Genomic DNA, 12,420 nt, shown 5'->3' with positions numbered 1-12,420 from the left:
TGTGGGGTGAGAGAGAGGTGACGGAGAGGGGGTGTGGGGTGAGAGGTGACAGAGAGGCAGTGTGGGGTGAGAGAGAGGTGATGGAGAGGTGGTGTGGGGGGAGAGAGAGGTGACAGAGAGGTGGTGTTGGGGGAGAGAGGTGAGGGAGAGGTGGTGTGGGGTGAGAGAGGTGACGAGGGGGTGTGGGGTGAGAGAGGTGAGGGAGAGGTGGTGTGGGGTGAGAGAGATGACGAGGGGGTGTGGGGTGAGAGAGGTGACGGAGAGGTGGTGTGGGGGGAGAGAGAGGTGACGGAGAGGGGGTGTGGGGTGAGAGAGAGAGGTGATGGAGAGGGGGTGAGGGGAGAGAGGTGACGGAGAGGCGGTGTGGGGTGGGAGAGAGGTGATGGAGAGGGGGTGAGGGGAGAGAGGTGATGGAGAGGGGGTGTGGGGTGAGAGGGAGGTGACAGACAGGGGGTGTGGGGTGAGGGGGAGGAGACGGAGAGGGAGTATGGGGTGAGAGAAAGGTGACGGAGAGGTGGTGTGGGGTGAGAGAGGTGACGGAGAGGGGGTGCGGGTGAGAGAGAGGAGACGGAGAGGGGTTGGGGGGTGAGAGAGAGGTGACGGAGAGGGGGTGTGGGGTGAGAGAGAGAGGTGATGGAGAGGGGGTGTGGGTGAGAGAGAGGTGACGGAGAGGGGGTGATGGGTGAGAGAGGTGACGGAGAGGGGGTGAGGGGAGAGAGGTGATGGAGAGGGGGTGTGGGGTGAAAGAGAAGTGACGGAGAGGGGGTGGGGGGAGAGGTGGAGAGGTGCTGTGGGGTGAGAGAGAGGTGATGGAGCGGGGTGCGGGTGAGAGAGAGGAGACGGAGAGGGGGTGTGGGGTGAGAGAAAGGTGGCGGAGAGGGGGTGGGGGGTGAGAAAGAGGTGACGGAGAGGGGGTGCGGGGTGAGAGAGTGCATTTCAGGGAGAAGAGGTGACAGGGAGGGGTGTTTCAGAGAGGAGAGGAGATGGAGAAGGGGGTTTCGGCGAGGTGACAGGGAGGGATGTTTCAGGGAGAGAGGTGACAGACAGGGGCGTTTCGGGGAGAAGTGGTGACAGAGAGGGGCGTTTCAGGAAAAAGAGGTGATGGGGAGGGGTGTACGGCAGGAGAGAGGTGACAGAGACATGGTCAGCATCCAGACAGGCAGGTCCCTCCATATGCCACACAGACAAGACAAGTGAGTTCCTCATTTAGAAGACAGCTTGATTGTCTATCTGTACAGAAGGCATCAGTCATTGGTCTATAGGTGGTAGGGTTTATATAGAGTCCGTGGCTGTAGGGAAAGTGGTATGGGAGGTGGAATTTGCTGAGATTTAATGGACATCAGTCGGGTACAGCTGTGGAATGGGGATAGAGAGGGTGGGGCACGGAGAGTGTGGTGTTGGTGTGTGTAAGCGTGTTTATTGGGACCAGCAGAGCCACCAGATTTGGACGGTCTTACTGCGACCATGTTTCCTGAAACAAAGGAAACCCAAAAACATGAACTATAAACAGAAACCCTGTCAAAAGCACATGATGTCCACCTGAGATTCGGCAACTGGCTAACCTCCTGAAATGGAACTAATTAGGTCCCCTTCACACTGCCTCCACTAACACTGGAGGTGGGCGGGATCAATGTATGTTTCAAGTTGGGCATTTTAACTTTTCCTTCTATCCATGTTTTGCTTTGTAGTTTGGGGGTGTGGTGGAATTATTCAAAATGACCAACAGAGTTTGGGACGTGCACTTTCAGTAAAATACCAGTCCATGACTAGTAAGCAATTCAGGCACCACAGTCCCCAACATGATTCTATGGGTGGGGTCGCTCTCAATTTTAATCTGGTTATTGGGGATAAATTCTCTGCTAATTCTAAATCCTTCATTACAGTGGTAGGTAGTGAAAACCACACATATACAGGTATATTTAGACAGTCATGATCACAAACGCAAGCACACACACACACACAGATTAGAAGTGTAGAAATTAATGGTACCAGTGCTCAACCAGCAACTAATACACTTGTTTTGATTGTGGAACCGACTAAAGATGATTATTTTATTGAAGTGTCCCAGAACACAATCTAGTTGACAAACTACAGGTATTATTGGCACTATAGCAGTTTAAATTATAACAATAGGAAATCTCCATAGTTTAAATGTATTTACAATCTGCACACACGTTAAAATCTGTTTGCTTATTTTTTTCCAAAGTTTAAGATTTTAACTTCTCTTCAAAATGAATGAACAGGAAAATATAGCCTTTAGTTCATTCTTCAAATGGCTCCAAATACTCGGACCCAACACATTACACAGTGAGGCAGCAATGGTATACATCAAAGATACTTTCACATGTCAGACAGTATCATTAAGGGTTTCCATGTCACATCAGGTACAGTTAATTGTCATTTCTTGAAAGATATATTAACTAACCCATTACGTTCCTTGTTCCTTTATCTCATGATGAAGCATCAGTCCGGGTGTGAACCTAGAGGTTATCCTTCTTTGATGGTTTGAAGTCTGTGTCATAGATACTGTCTTCATCTGTACTGTAATCATTTTCATAATCATTTAGAATCGAGGATGAAACCTTTGCCACTGAATTTTTACGCCTGTTTAATAAAATAGGTAAAATCATGCATTTTAGTATCCGCTAATGAAATAATCTGTTTTTACTTTGAACAATAGTGAACACTCACACTAAAAACAACAGATATATTTTATTTTACCCTAGGGATTTTGTAAAATTAATTAAGTACAAAGTTGTAAAATTCTTGTCATATTAACTAACTGCAGATTAGAACCTGACTCAAGTAACTGTGCTAGGAGGCAAAGGCATTTTTAGATGCAAAATTCCACAGATAGGTTAAGCTTGTAATCATCTTCAAAGGAGAACGTGGTAGTATTGAATGCCTTGTTTTCCATCCTTACCCACCAACCTGGCTACATCACGGCCTGGTATGGAAACACCAATACCTTTGAATGAAATATCCTACAAGTGGTTGAAGGCCTTCATTGCAAGAGGGATTGAATTCAGTTGCATGCTGCAACTGTACAGGGTACTGGTGAGGCCACACCTGGAGTACTGTGTGCAGTTTCTGGTCTCCATACTTGAGGAGGGATATACTGACTTTGGAGGCAGTGCAGAGGAGGTTCACCAGGTTGATTCCAGGGATGAAGGGGTTAACCTGTGAGGACAGATTGAGTCGTCTGGGACTATACTCTCTGGAGTTCAGAAGAATGAGAGGGGATCTTATAGAAACATACAAAATTTTGAAAGGGATAGATAAGATAGAAATAGGAAAGTTGTTTCCATTGATAGGTAAGACTAGAACTAGGGGACATTGCCTCAAGATTCAGGGGAGAAGATTTAGAACGGAGATGAGGAGAAACTGTTTTTCCCCAGAGAGTGGTGAATCTGGAATTCTCTGCCCAGGGAAGCAATTGAGGCTTCTTCACTAAATATATTTAAGAAACAGTTACACGAGGAAATCTGCAGATGCTGGAAATTCAAGCAACACACATCAAAGTTGCTGGTGAATGCAGCAGGCCAGACAGCATCTCTAGGAAGAAGTATTGTCGATGTTTCAGGCCGAGACCCTTCATTAGGACTAACTGAAAGAAGAGCTAGTAAGAGATTTGAGAAGTGTCACGAACATAGGTAGGAAGGGATTGAACAAGGGGGGATAAAACCATCCCAAATCTCTTACCAGCTCTTCTTTCAGTTAGTCCTGACGAAGGGTCTCAGCCCGAAACGTCGACTGTACCTCCTCCTAGAGATGCTGCCTGGCCTGCTGCGTTCACCAGCAACTTTGATGTGTGTTGTTAAGAAACAGTTAGATAGGTTTTTACCTAGTAAGGGAATTAAGGGTTATGGGGAAAAGGCAGGTAGATGGAGCTGAGTTAACAGACAAATCAGCCATGATCTTATTGAATAGCAGGGGAGGCTCGATGGGTTGGACGGCCTGCTGTTATTTCTCATGTTCTTATTCAGCCCAGTAAAACCCTCGCAACCATTGAGCACATCTACATGAATCACTGTCATTGGAAAGCAGCATCCATCATCAGAGATCCCCACCACCCAGGCCAGGCCCTTTTCCCACTGCTGCCATCAGATAGAAGGTACAAGAGCCTCAGGACTGGTACCACCAGGTTCAAGACAGTTACTACCCCTCAACCATCAGCTTCTTGAACAAAAGGAGATAACTACACTCATTTACCCATCCATTGAGATGATCCCACAACAAATGATCTCACTTGAAGGATTCTTTATCGTGTTCTCATGATTTATTTATATTTGCATTTGCACAGTTCGATTGTCTTCTGCACTCTGATCTTTCATTGATCCAGTTATGGTTACTATTCAAACTTTGAACTTTGAGACCCCTAAAAACAAGCTGAAGAATTGAAACAGACCGAAGGGCAGAGAGCAGCAGGAAGTTTACACAAAATATCAGAACATTACATCAAAGCTGTGTGGCTCCTTGAGTTTGTTCCACGCTTTGAGATTCTGTCTGATCTTGTGCCTCCAATCCTTTACTCTCAACCATAAATGTGCTCAGTGACTAAGAAACCAGGAAAAAGCAGGCTGCAGAAGGAGATGATAAAACACAGTCTGACAGGGTGCAGTGGCCCACACACTGGATCCTTGGCACGAACCAAGTTTGGAGAGTTTAATGAGCTGTGCATGCTGTAATCAACCCGCCTGCTTGCTGGTGCTTCCTGTGATTCCAGCCAGAGTCTCAGTGATACCCACAATCTTCTAACAAGGCCCTTTGATGCCAGAGAATCAGAATCAGAATCCTTTATTATCGCCAAGTATGTGGACACACACAGGGAATTTGATGCCGGTTTCCCTGAGCTCTCGCTGTACAGAATCAAAAAGCAAACAAGACAATAGTGCAAATAATTGTGAACTATATACAATGAGGTATACCTGTGTATGTACAGGTGGACTTGGTTTATAGTGGACTAAAATTCAAGTGTTCATAAGACTGATGGCATACAGGAAGAAACTGTTCTTGTACCTATTTGTCCTGGCATACAGTGATCTAAAGCGCCTACCAGAAGGAAGGAGTTGGAACAGGTGATGTCCAGGGTGTGATGGGTCTACAATGATGCTGCTTGCTCGCTTCCTGACTCTAGATGCATTTAAGTCTTGGATTGAGGGCAGCTTCACACCAATAATCCTTTTCGCAGCCCTGATGGTTCTTTGGAGTCTATTCCTGTCTTGTTTGGTAGCTGATCCAAACCAGACAGTGATGGACGAACAGAGATCAGACTGAATTATTCCTGAATAGAATTGAATCAGCAGCTCCTGAGGCAGGTTGTACTTCCTGAGTTGACGTAGGAAATACAACCTCTGCTGAGCCTTTTTGATAACAGTGTCCGCGTTAGGTGTCCACTTCAGGTCCTGGGAGATTCAAAGGCATACAATAGCACAGATGCTAGAATCAGGAGCAACAAATAAGCTGCCAGAGGAACTCAGTAGGTCAGGCAACATACGTAGAAGGAAAAGGACTGATTGAGACCCTTCATCTGCACCAGATGCATCGAATTGAATTGAATTGACTTTATTAGTTACATCCTTCATATACATGAGGAGTAATAATCATTATGTTACATCTTTGTATAAATGGGCAATGTGCAATTTATAGTAACTTGTAATAACATAGAAATACAATCATATCAGCATGAATTAATTAGTCTGATAGCCTGGTGGAAGCAGCTATCCCAGAGCCTGTTGGTCCTGGCTTTTATGCTGTGGTACCATTTCCCGGATGGTAGCAGCTGGAACAGTTTGTGGTTGGGGCAACTCTCCAATGATCCTTTGGGCCCTTTTTCCACACCTGTCTTTGTAAATGTCCTGAATCACAGGGAGTTCACAACTACAGATGCTCTGGGCTGTCTGCACCACTCTCTGCAGAGACCTGTGATTAAGGGAGGTACAGTTCCCATACCAGGCAGTGATGCAGCCAGTCAGGATCCTCACAATTGTGCCCCTGTAGAAAGTTCTTGGGATTTAGGGGCCCACATCAAACTTCTTCAACCGTCTGAGGTAAAAGAGGCGCTGTTGTGCTTTTTTCACTACACAGCCAGAAGGTACAGACCACTTGAGATCCTCAGTGATGTTTATGCGAGTAACTTAAAGCTGTTCACCCTCTCAACCTCAGATCCATTGATGTCAATAGGGCTTAACCTGTCTCTATTCCTCCTGTAGTCCACAACCAGCTCCTTTGTTTTTGTGACACTGAGGGAGAGGTTGTTTTCTCGACACCACTGTGTCAGGGTGATGACTTCTTCTCTGTATGCTGCCTTGTTGTTATATGAGATTAGGTCAATGTAGTATCATCTGCAAATTTAATTAGCAGATTGAAGCTGTGGGTGGTAACACAGTCATGGGTACACAGAGAATAAAGGAGGGGGCTTAGGACACAGCCCTGAGGGGCACCTGTGTTGAGGGTCAGAGGGGCAGAGGTGAGGGAGTCCACTCTTACCACCTGCTGGCGATCTGACAGGAAGTCCAGGATCCAGCTGCACAAGGCAAGTGGTTTCTGACCGTGGTCTCTGAGCTTCTTGTCAAGCCTGGAGGGAATTATGGAGTTGAATGCTGAACTGTAGTCCAAGGACAGTATTCTCACATAAGCATCCCTCTTCTCAAGGTGTGTAAGGATGGTGTGTAGAGCTGCGACTATTGTGTCATCTGACGATCGGTTATGTCGGGAGGCAGACTGTAGGGTGTCCAGTGTGGGTGGCAGCATGCTGCAGATGTAGTCCTTGACCAGCCCCTCAAAGCACTTGTCAGTCCATTTCCCTCTACTAGTTCCTCCAGCAGTTTTTATTTTGAACATCAACCTTGCACGAGTTTTGAATATATTGAGGTTGACGCTGGAGCTGACTGATGCTGCTCGGACTTACTGTGACTGAGGCATCAATCAGCTAGATATCAGGAAGCAGCCTCAATTACTTTGGTGATGACCACAAGCAGACACATGGGGTAGCACCTGGTGCTGTGTGGGCTGAGCACACCAGGACAATGACAATGTCTCATCAATGCTAGAGCAGCACTGGAACCCAACAGTAGGTCTTCTATTTCAAGTACACACCATCAGTCTCAAGGAGAGCTACTACAGGTCGACCTTCACTAATCCAACTACCTGTAATCCGGTTCCTTCAATATTCCGGCACTGATTATGCTTGATGTGATCCTTCTGTAATTCGGCATTTTCACTAATCCGGCCCTCCTCAGGTCCCAGTGGTGCCAGATTAGTGAAGGTCGACCTGTACCTTGTTGTTAAAGACTCTAGATTAGACCTATTGTATGGTAAAATGGGACTCTTAACCTCACAATCTACCTCCCCATGGCCTTCCACTTCATTTTCTGCCTGCACTGCACTTTCTCTGTAGCTGTAACACTATTCTATATTTTATTATTGCCTTTTTTCCACCTGTACTACCTCAGAGCACTGATGATCTGTATGAATGTTGTGCAAAACCAAGCTGTTCACTGTACCTCAGTACATGAGATAATAAGAAAACAATTCATAAACACAAGAGATTCTGCAGATGCTGGAAATCCAGAGCAACACACACTCAGTGTTGGAGGAACTCAGCAGGTCAGGAGGCATCTATGGAAATGAACAGATAGATAGATAGACAGATAGATATTTTATTGATCCCAAAGGAAATTACAGTGTCACAGTAGAACTACAAGTGCACAGATATACAAATATTAGAAAAGAAAGAAAGGATAAAAAATAAGTTATCTCAAACAGCCTAACAGGAGGGGTCATCACTTCCCTGGCTATAGTGTGACTCATTATAAAGTCTAATGGCCAAGGGTAAGAATGACCTCATATAGTCTCTTTGGAGAAGCGCAGTTGTCTTAGTCTATTACTAAAAGTGTTCCTCTGTTCAGCCAAGGTGGCATTCAGAGGGTGAGAAACATTGTCCAGAATTGCCAGGATTTTCCGTAGGGTCCTCTGTTCTACCACAGTCTCCAGTGTGTCCAGTTTGACTCCGATAACAGAGCAGCCTTTCTAATCAGTTTATTGAGCCTATTGGCATCACCCACGTTGACGCCATTGCCCCAGCAGACCACCACATAGAAAGTTGTACTTGCAACAACAGACTAGTAGAACATGTGAAGGAGAGGCATGCATACTCCAAAGGAACTCAGTCTCCTCAGGAAGTAGAGACCACTCTGGCCTTTCTGTACACAGCCTGTGTTGGTACTTCATTCAAATCTGTCATCCTGGTGCACCCCCAGGTACTCGTAGGTCCTCACCACATCTACATCCTCACAGTCAATAGTAACAGGGAGCAGTGCAGGCTTAGTCTTCCAAAAGTCCACCACCATCTCCTTTGTCTTACTGACGTTGAGCTGCAGATGATTCAGCTTGCACAATTTGACAAAGTTCTCCACCAGGGCCCTGTATTCATCCTCCTATCTTCCCTTTATACAACCAACTATTGTTGAGTTATCAAAGAATTTCTACAGATGACATTACTCAGTGTTGTATCTAAAGTCCAAGGTATACAGGGTAAACAGGAAGGGAGCCAATACAGTCCCTGTGGTACCCCAGTGCTGCCTATAGCCATGTCTGATACACAGCTCTGGAGCTGCACAAACTGTGGTCTGCCAGTCAGGTATCTATTATCCAGGATACAATGGAAGTGCCAACCTGCATTGAACGGAGCTTTCCTCCCCAGCAATGAGGGTGAATGGTATTGAAGGCACGAGAAATCAAAAAACATGATCCTCACAGTGCTGCCCTGTTTATCCAAATGGGAGAAGGCTCTGTTCAGCAGGTAGATGAAAGCATCATCAACTCCAACGTGCCCCTGGTAGGCAATCTGCAAGGGATCGAGGGCTTATCTGACCAGGGGTTGGAGGTGAGCCAGGACCAGCCTCTCTAGGGTCTTCATGATGTGTGAGGTCAGGGCCACTGGATGGTAGTCATTCAAGACTTTTGGTTGGCTCTTCTTGGGTACTGCAAGCACACATGATGTTTTCCACCAGGCTGAGACTCAGATTGAAAATGCACTGGAGAATAAACAGTAGACATTTCGGGCAGAGACTTTCATCAAGACAGAAAAAGGAAAGGGGAAGATGCCAGAATAAGACGGTGGGGGAGAGAAAAGGAAGGGTGCAAGCTAGAATCCGTGAAGAGATGCGGGTAGGAGAGGGAGGATGAAGTAAGAATCTTGGAGATGATAGGTGGAGATGATGACTGGAAAAGAAGGGATTTTATAAGAGAGGAGAGTGGACTAGGGGAGAAAGGGAAGGAGGAGGGGCACAGGGGGAGGTGATAGGCAGGTGAAAGGATGAGGTAAGAGGCCAAAGTGGGGAACTGAAGAATTCCTTTCCAGTCCTGATGAAGAGTCTCAGCCTGAAACATTGATAGTTTATTTATTTCCATAGATGCTGCCTGACCTGCTGAGTTCCTCTAGCATTTTGTGTTGCACAAGAACACATTTACCACTTACAGACTTGTGCCTCAAGAGATGGGTAGAGGTTTACCAGAATCTACTTCCCCTGAACAGTAAAGACAAAACTTTTAGACCACCCTATACCTACATTAAATCCCATTGATAAACTGGCAAGGTTCTGTCTTACAGTTAATTGAATTAGTTTACTATTGTAATATATACTGAGGTAAAGTGAAAACCTAGTCTTGCACAGAGACCAATTCATTACAGGGTGCATTGAGATAAAACAAAAGAATACAGAATAAAGTGCGTACAGAGAAAGAGCAGTGTAAGTAAACAATAAGGTGCAAGATCACAACGAGGTAGTTTGTGAAGTCTAGTGTCCATTTTACCATCCTGGGGATTCTTACAATGATGGGGTAGAAGCCTAATGGGTCTTGCAGGATCTTCAGCCTGATGGAGGAGGGGAAGAGTGGATGTCCAGGGGGGTAGGGTCTTTTGATTCTGCTGGCACTGAGAAGTATAGGCAAGTCGATGGAGGGGAGGCTGGCTTCCATAGCGTGCTGAGCCTGGTCCACAACTCTCTGCAGTCTCACCGGCAGAGCAGCTGCCATGCTATGCCATGATGCATCCAGATAAGATGCTTACTATGGTGCTTCACTAAAAATTGGTAAGGGTCAACAAGGACATGCCAAATTTCATTAACCACCTGAGGAATTAGAGGCATTGTTGAGATTCCTTGGCCTTTGTGCCTACCAGAACAGGTTATTGGTGATGTTCAATCCTTGGAGCATGAAGCTCTTAACCTTCACCACCTCCGGACGGACCATTGATGTAGACAGGGGCCCGTGCACTACATTCCTGCCTGAAGTCAATACCAGTTCTTTTGTTTTGCTGACATTAAGTGGATTGCTGTTGTCTTTATCAAATTCCTGTACTTTGACTCATCGTTATTTGAGATATGGCACACTATAGTGGTATTATCTGCAAACTTGTAGATGGAACTAGAGCACAATTGGGCCACACTAATATGAGTGTTCAGGGAGTAGAGTAGTTGGCTGAGGTTACAACCTTCCTCCTCTTTTGCGTTTACCGTAGACAATACCAGTCTTTCCCTACAAATAATTCTCACCCTTCAAGTATACACTGAAACTGAGATAGGGTTGAAAAAGGAATATAACTTTTCTTTTTGGAAAGAAGATGAATAAAGCACTATTACCAATATTTCTATAGCTGCCATGATTAATGTTAATTAACTGATAGCAGCTGTGTCAGTCTAGCACTCCTGTAGGAAATGGGATTCAACACTGGCTTCATGGGAGAAGTCAGAGAGTGGTATTAGATGATTGCCCCTCTGACTGGAGGTCTGTGACCAGTGGTGTACCACAGGGATTGTTGTTTGTCATTTATATCTATGATCTGGATGACAACTTGGTAAACTGGATCAGCATGTTTGAGGTTGACAACAAGGCTAAGGACACAGTGGTCAGTGAGGGAGGCCATCAACCACTTGCAACAGGATCTGGACCACCTGAAAAAATGGCAGATGGACCTTAATGCACGCTCTTGTGAGGTGTCGCACTTTGGGAGGACAAACCAGGGTAGGATTTACACAGTGAATAGTAGGGTACTGGGGTGTGACATAGAGCGGAAGGATCTGGGAATACAGATACAAAATTCACAGGTAGATGGGGTCATGAAGAAAGCTTTTGGTACATTGAGCTTCACAAATCAAATTATTGACTACAGGAGTTGGAATGTAATGTCAAAATTGTATAAGATTTGGAGTACTGTGTGCAGTTCTGGTCACCTACCAACAAGAAAGATATCAATAAGATTGAACAATTACAAAGAAAATTTACAAGGATGTTGGGGGTCTTGAGAACCCAAGTTATAGGGAAAGGTTGACTCAGTTAGGACTTTAATATTCCTTGGAGGGTAGGAAAATAAGGGGAGAGTTGGTAGAAGTCTAGAAAATTATGAGGGGTATAGATCGGCTTTTTCCACTGAAGTTGGGTGAGACTGGAACTGGAGATTAAATAAAGTTAAAGGTGAAGGGTAAAACATTTCAAAGTAAATTTATTATCAAGTACACATATGTCACTATACAACCCTGAGGGGCACTCAGAGCACAACAAAGAAATATAATAGAATCATTGAAAAACTACACAAAGATTGACAAACATCCAATGTGCAAAAGAAGACAAACTGTGCATTCACATATCAATAACTAAATAAATACTGAGAAAAGGTTGAAGAGTCCTTGAAAGTGAGTCCATGAAAGTTAAATCTGTTCAGAGTTGAGGTGAGGGTAGTTATCCACACTAGTTCAGAAGTTTGATGGTTGAAGTTCCTGAACCTGGTGGTGTGGGACTTAAGCCTGATTTATACCTCTGCATAGCTCTACGCCATAGCGAGCATGCATTGTTGTGTCTGCGTCGCTCTGCATGGCATTACTAGAGTTATCCGAGTTCAAAGGATTGGGTAAAGTTAATGTCATTCAGCGTCTTGGGAATGATCGACCTTTTTAATCTTCGTTCGGGAATCGTGGCATGCACACTTGAGTGAAACCCCTGCAAGGTCGGGAAGGTTTGTGCAGTGACCACCCTCCAAAAGGTCAGTTCCTTTATTTCTTCGTGATTTCTTCGGACAGGCATCTCTCCGTTGCGATCGGCAGATTCATCATTACTTCGAAGGAATCGTTGTTTCGGGGAAGTCTCTCCTTAATGACTGTATAAATCACATGGACTTTTGAATTTACCACTTTAGGTCTGTGCTTGGATGAGAATTCGCTAAGAATAGTTTCTAAGTTTGACTGTGTTAGATATAGCCACCTAACTGTTAACTTCCAGTTAAGTTAGTCGATCGTTTACTTTTCGATGTTTTGAGCAGAGGTTAATAAATCTCGTGGTTTGTTTATAAACCCCGTCTCAGTTTCCTATCCATTGTTGCTGGTTCATAACACTAGATGGTAGATTAGGAGGCAATTGAAAGAG

The 12,420-nt window shown here is 45.1% G+C and overlaps 1 protein-coding gene across 6 annotated transcripts in view; it reads right to left on the bottom strand.

Moving 5' to 3' along the window:
- Positions 1–586: 586 nt before the first annotated feature.
- The window catches only part of cgnl1 (cingulin-like 1), a 218,847-nt gene continuing 207,013 nt past the window's right edge, over positions 587–12,420 (bottom strand). For 5 of the 6 annotated variants that reach the window (XM_063065732.1, XM_063065731.1, XM_063065729.1 and 2 more), the window contains exon 19: positions 587–2,604. In XM_063065732.1, the coding sequence (XP_062921802.1) occupies positions 2,481–2,604 (124 nt within the window). In that variant the 3' untranslated portion in view covers positions 587–2,480. The remainder of the gene's footprint in view (positions 2,605–12,420) is intronic. The other variant, XM_063065728.1, reaches the window with a different exon arrangement.

This window comes from Mobula hypostoma, chromosome 13 (assembly GCF_963921235.1).
Source record: "Mobula hypostoma chromosome 13, sMobHyp1.1, whole genome shotgun sequence".
Lineage (NCBI taxonomy): Eukaryota > Metazoa > Chordata > Chondrichthyes > Myliobatiformes > Myliobatidae > Mobula > Mobula hypostoma.
Note: the sequence above shows the minus strand (reverse complement) of the source record. Positions and strands in the feature narration are given on the sequence as shown.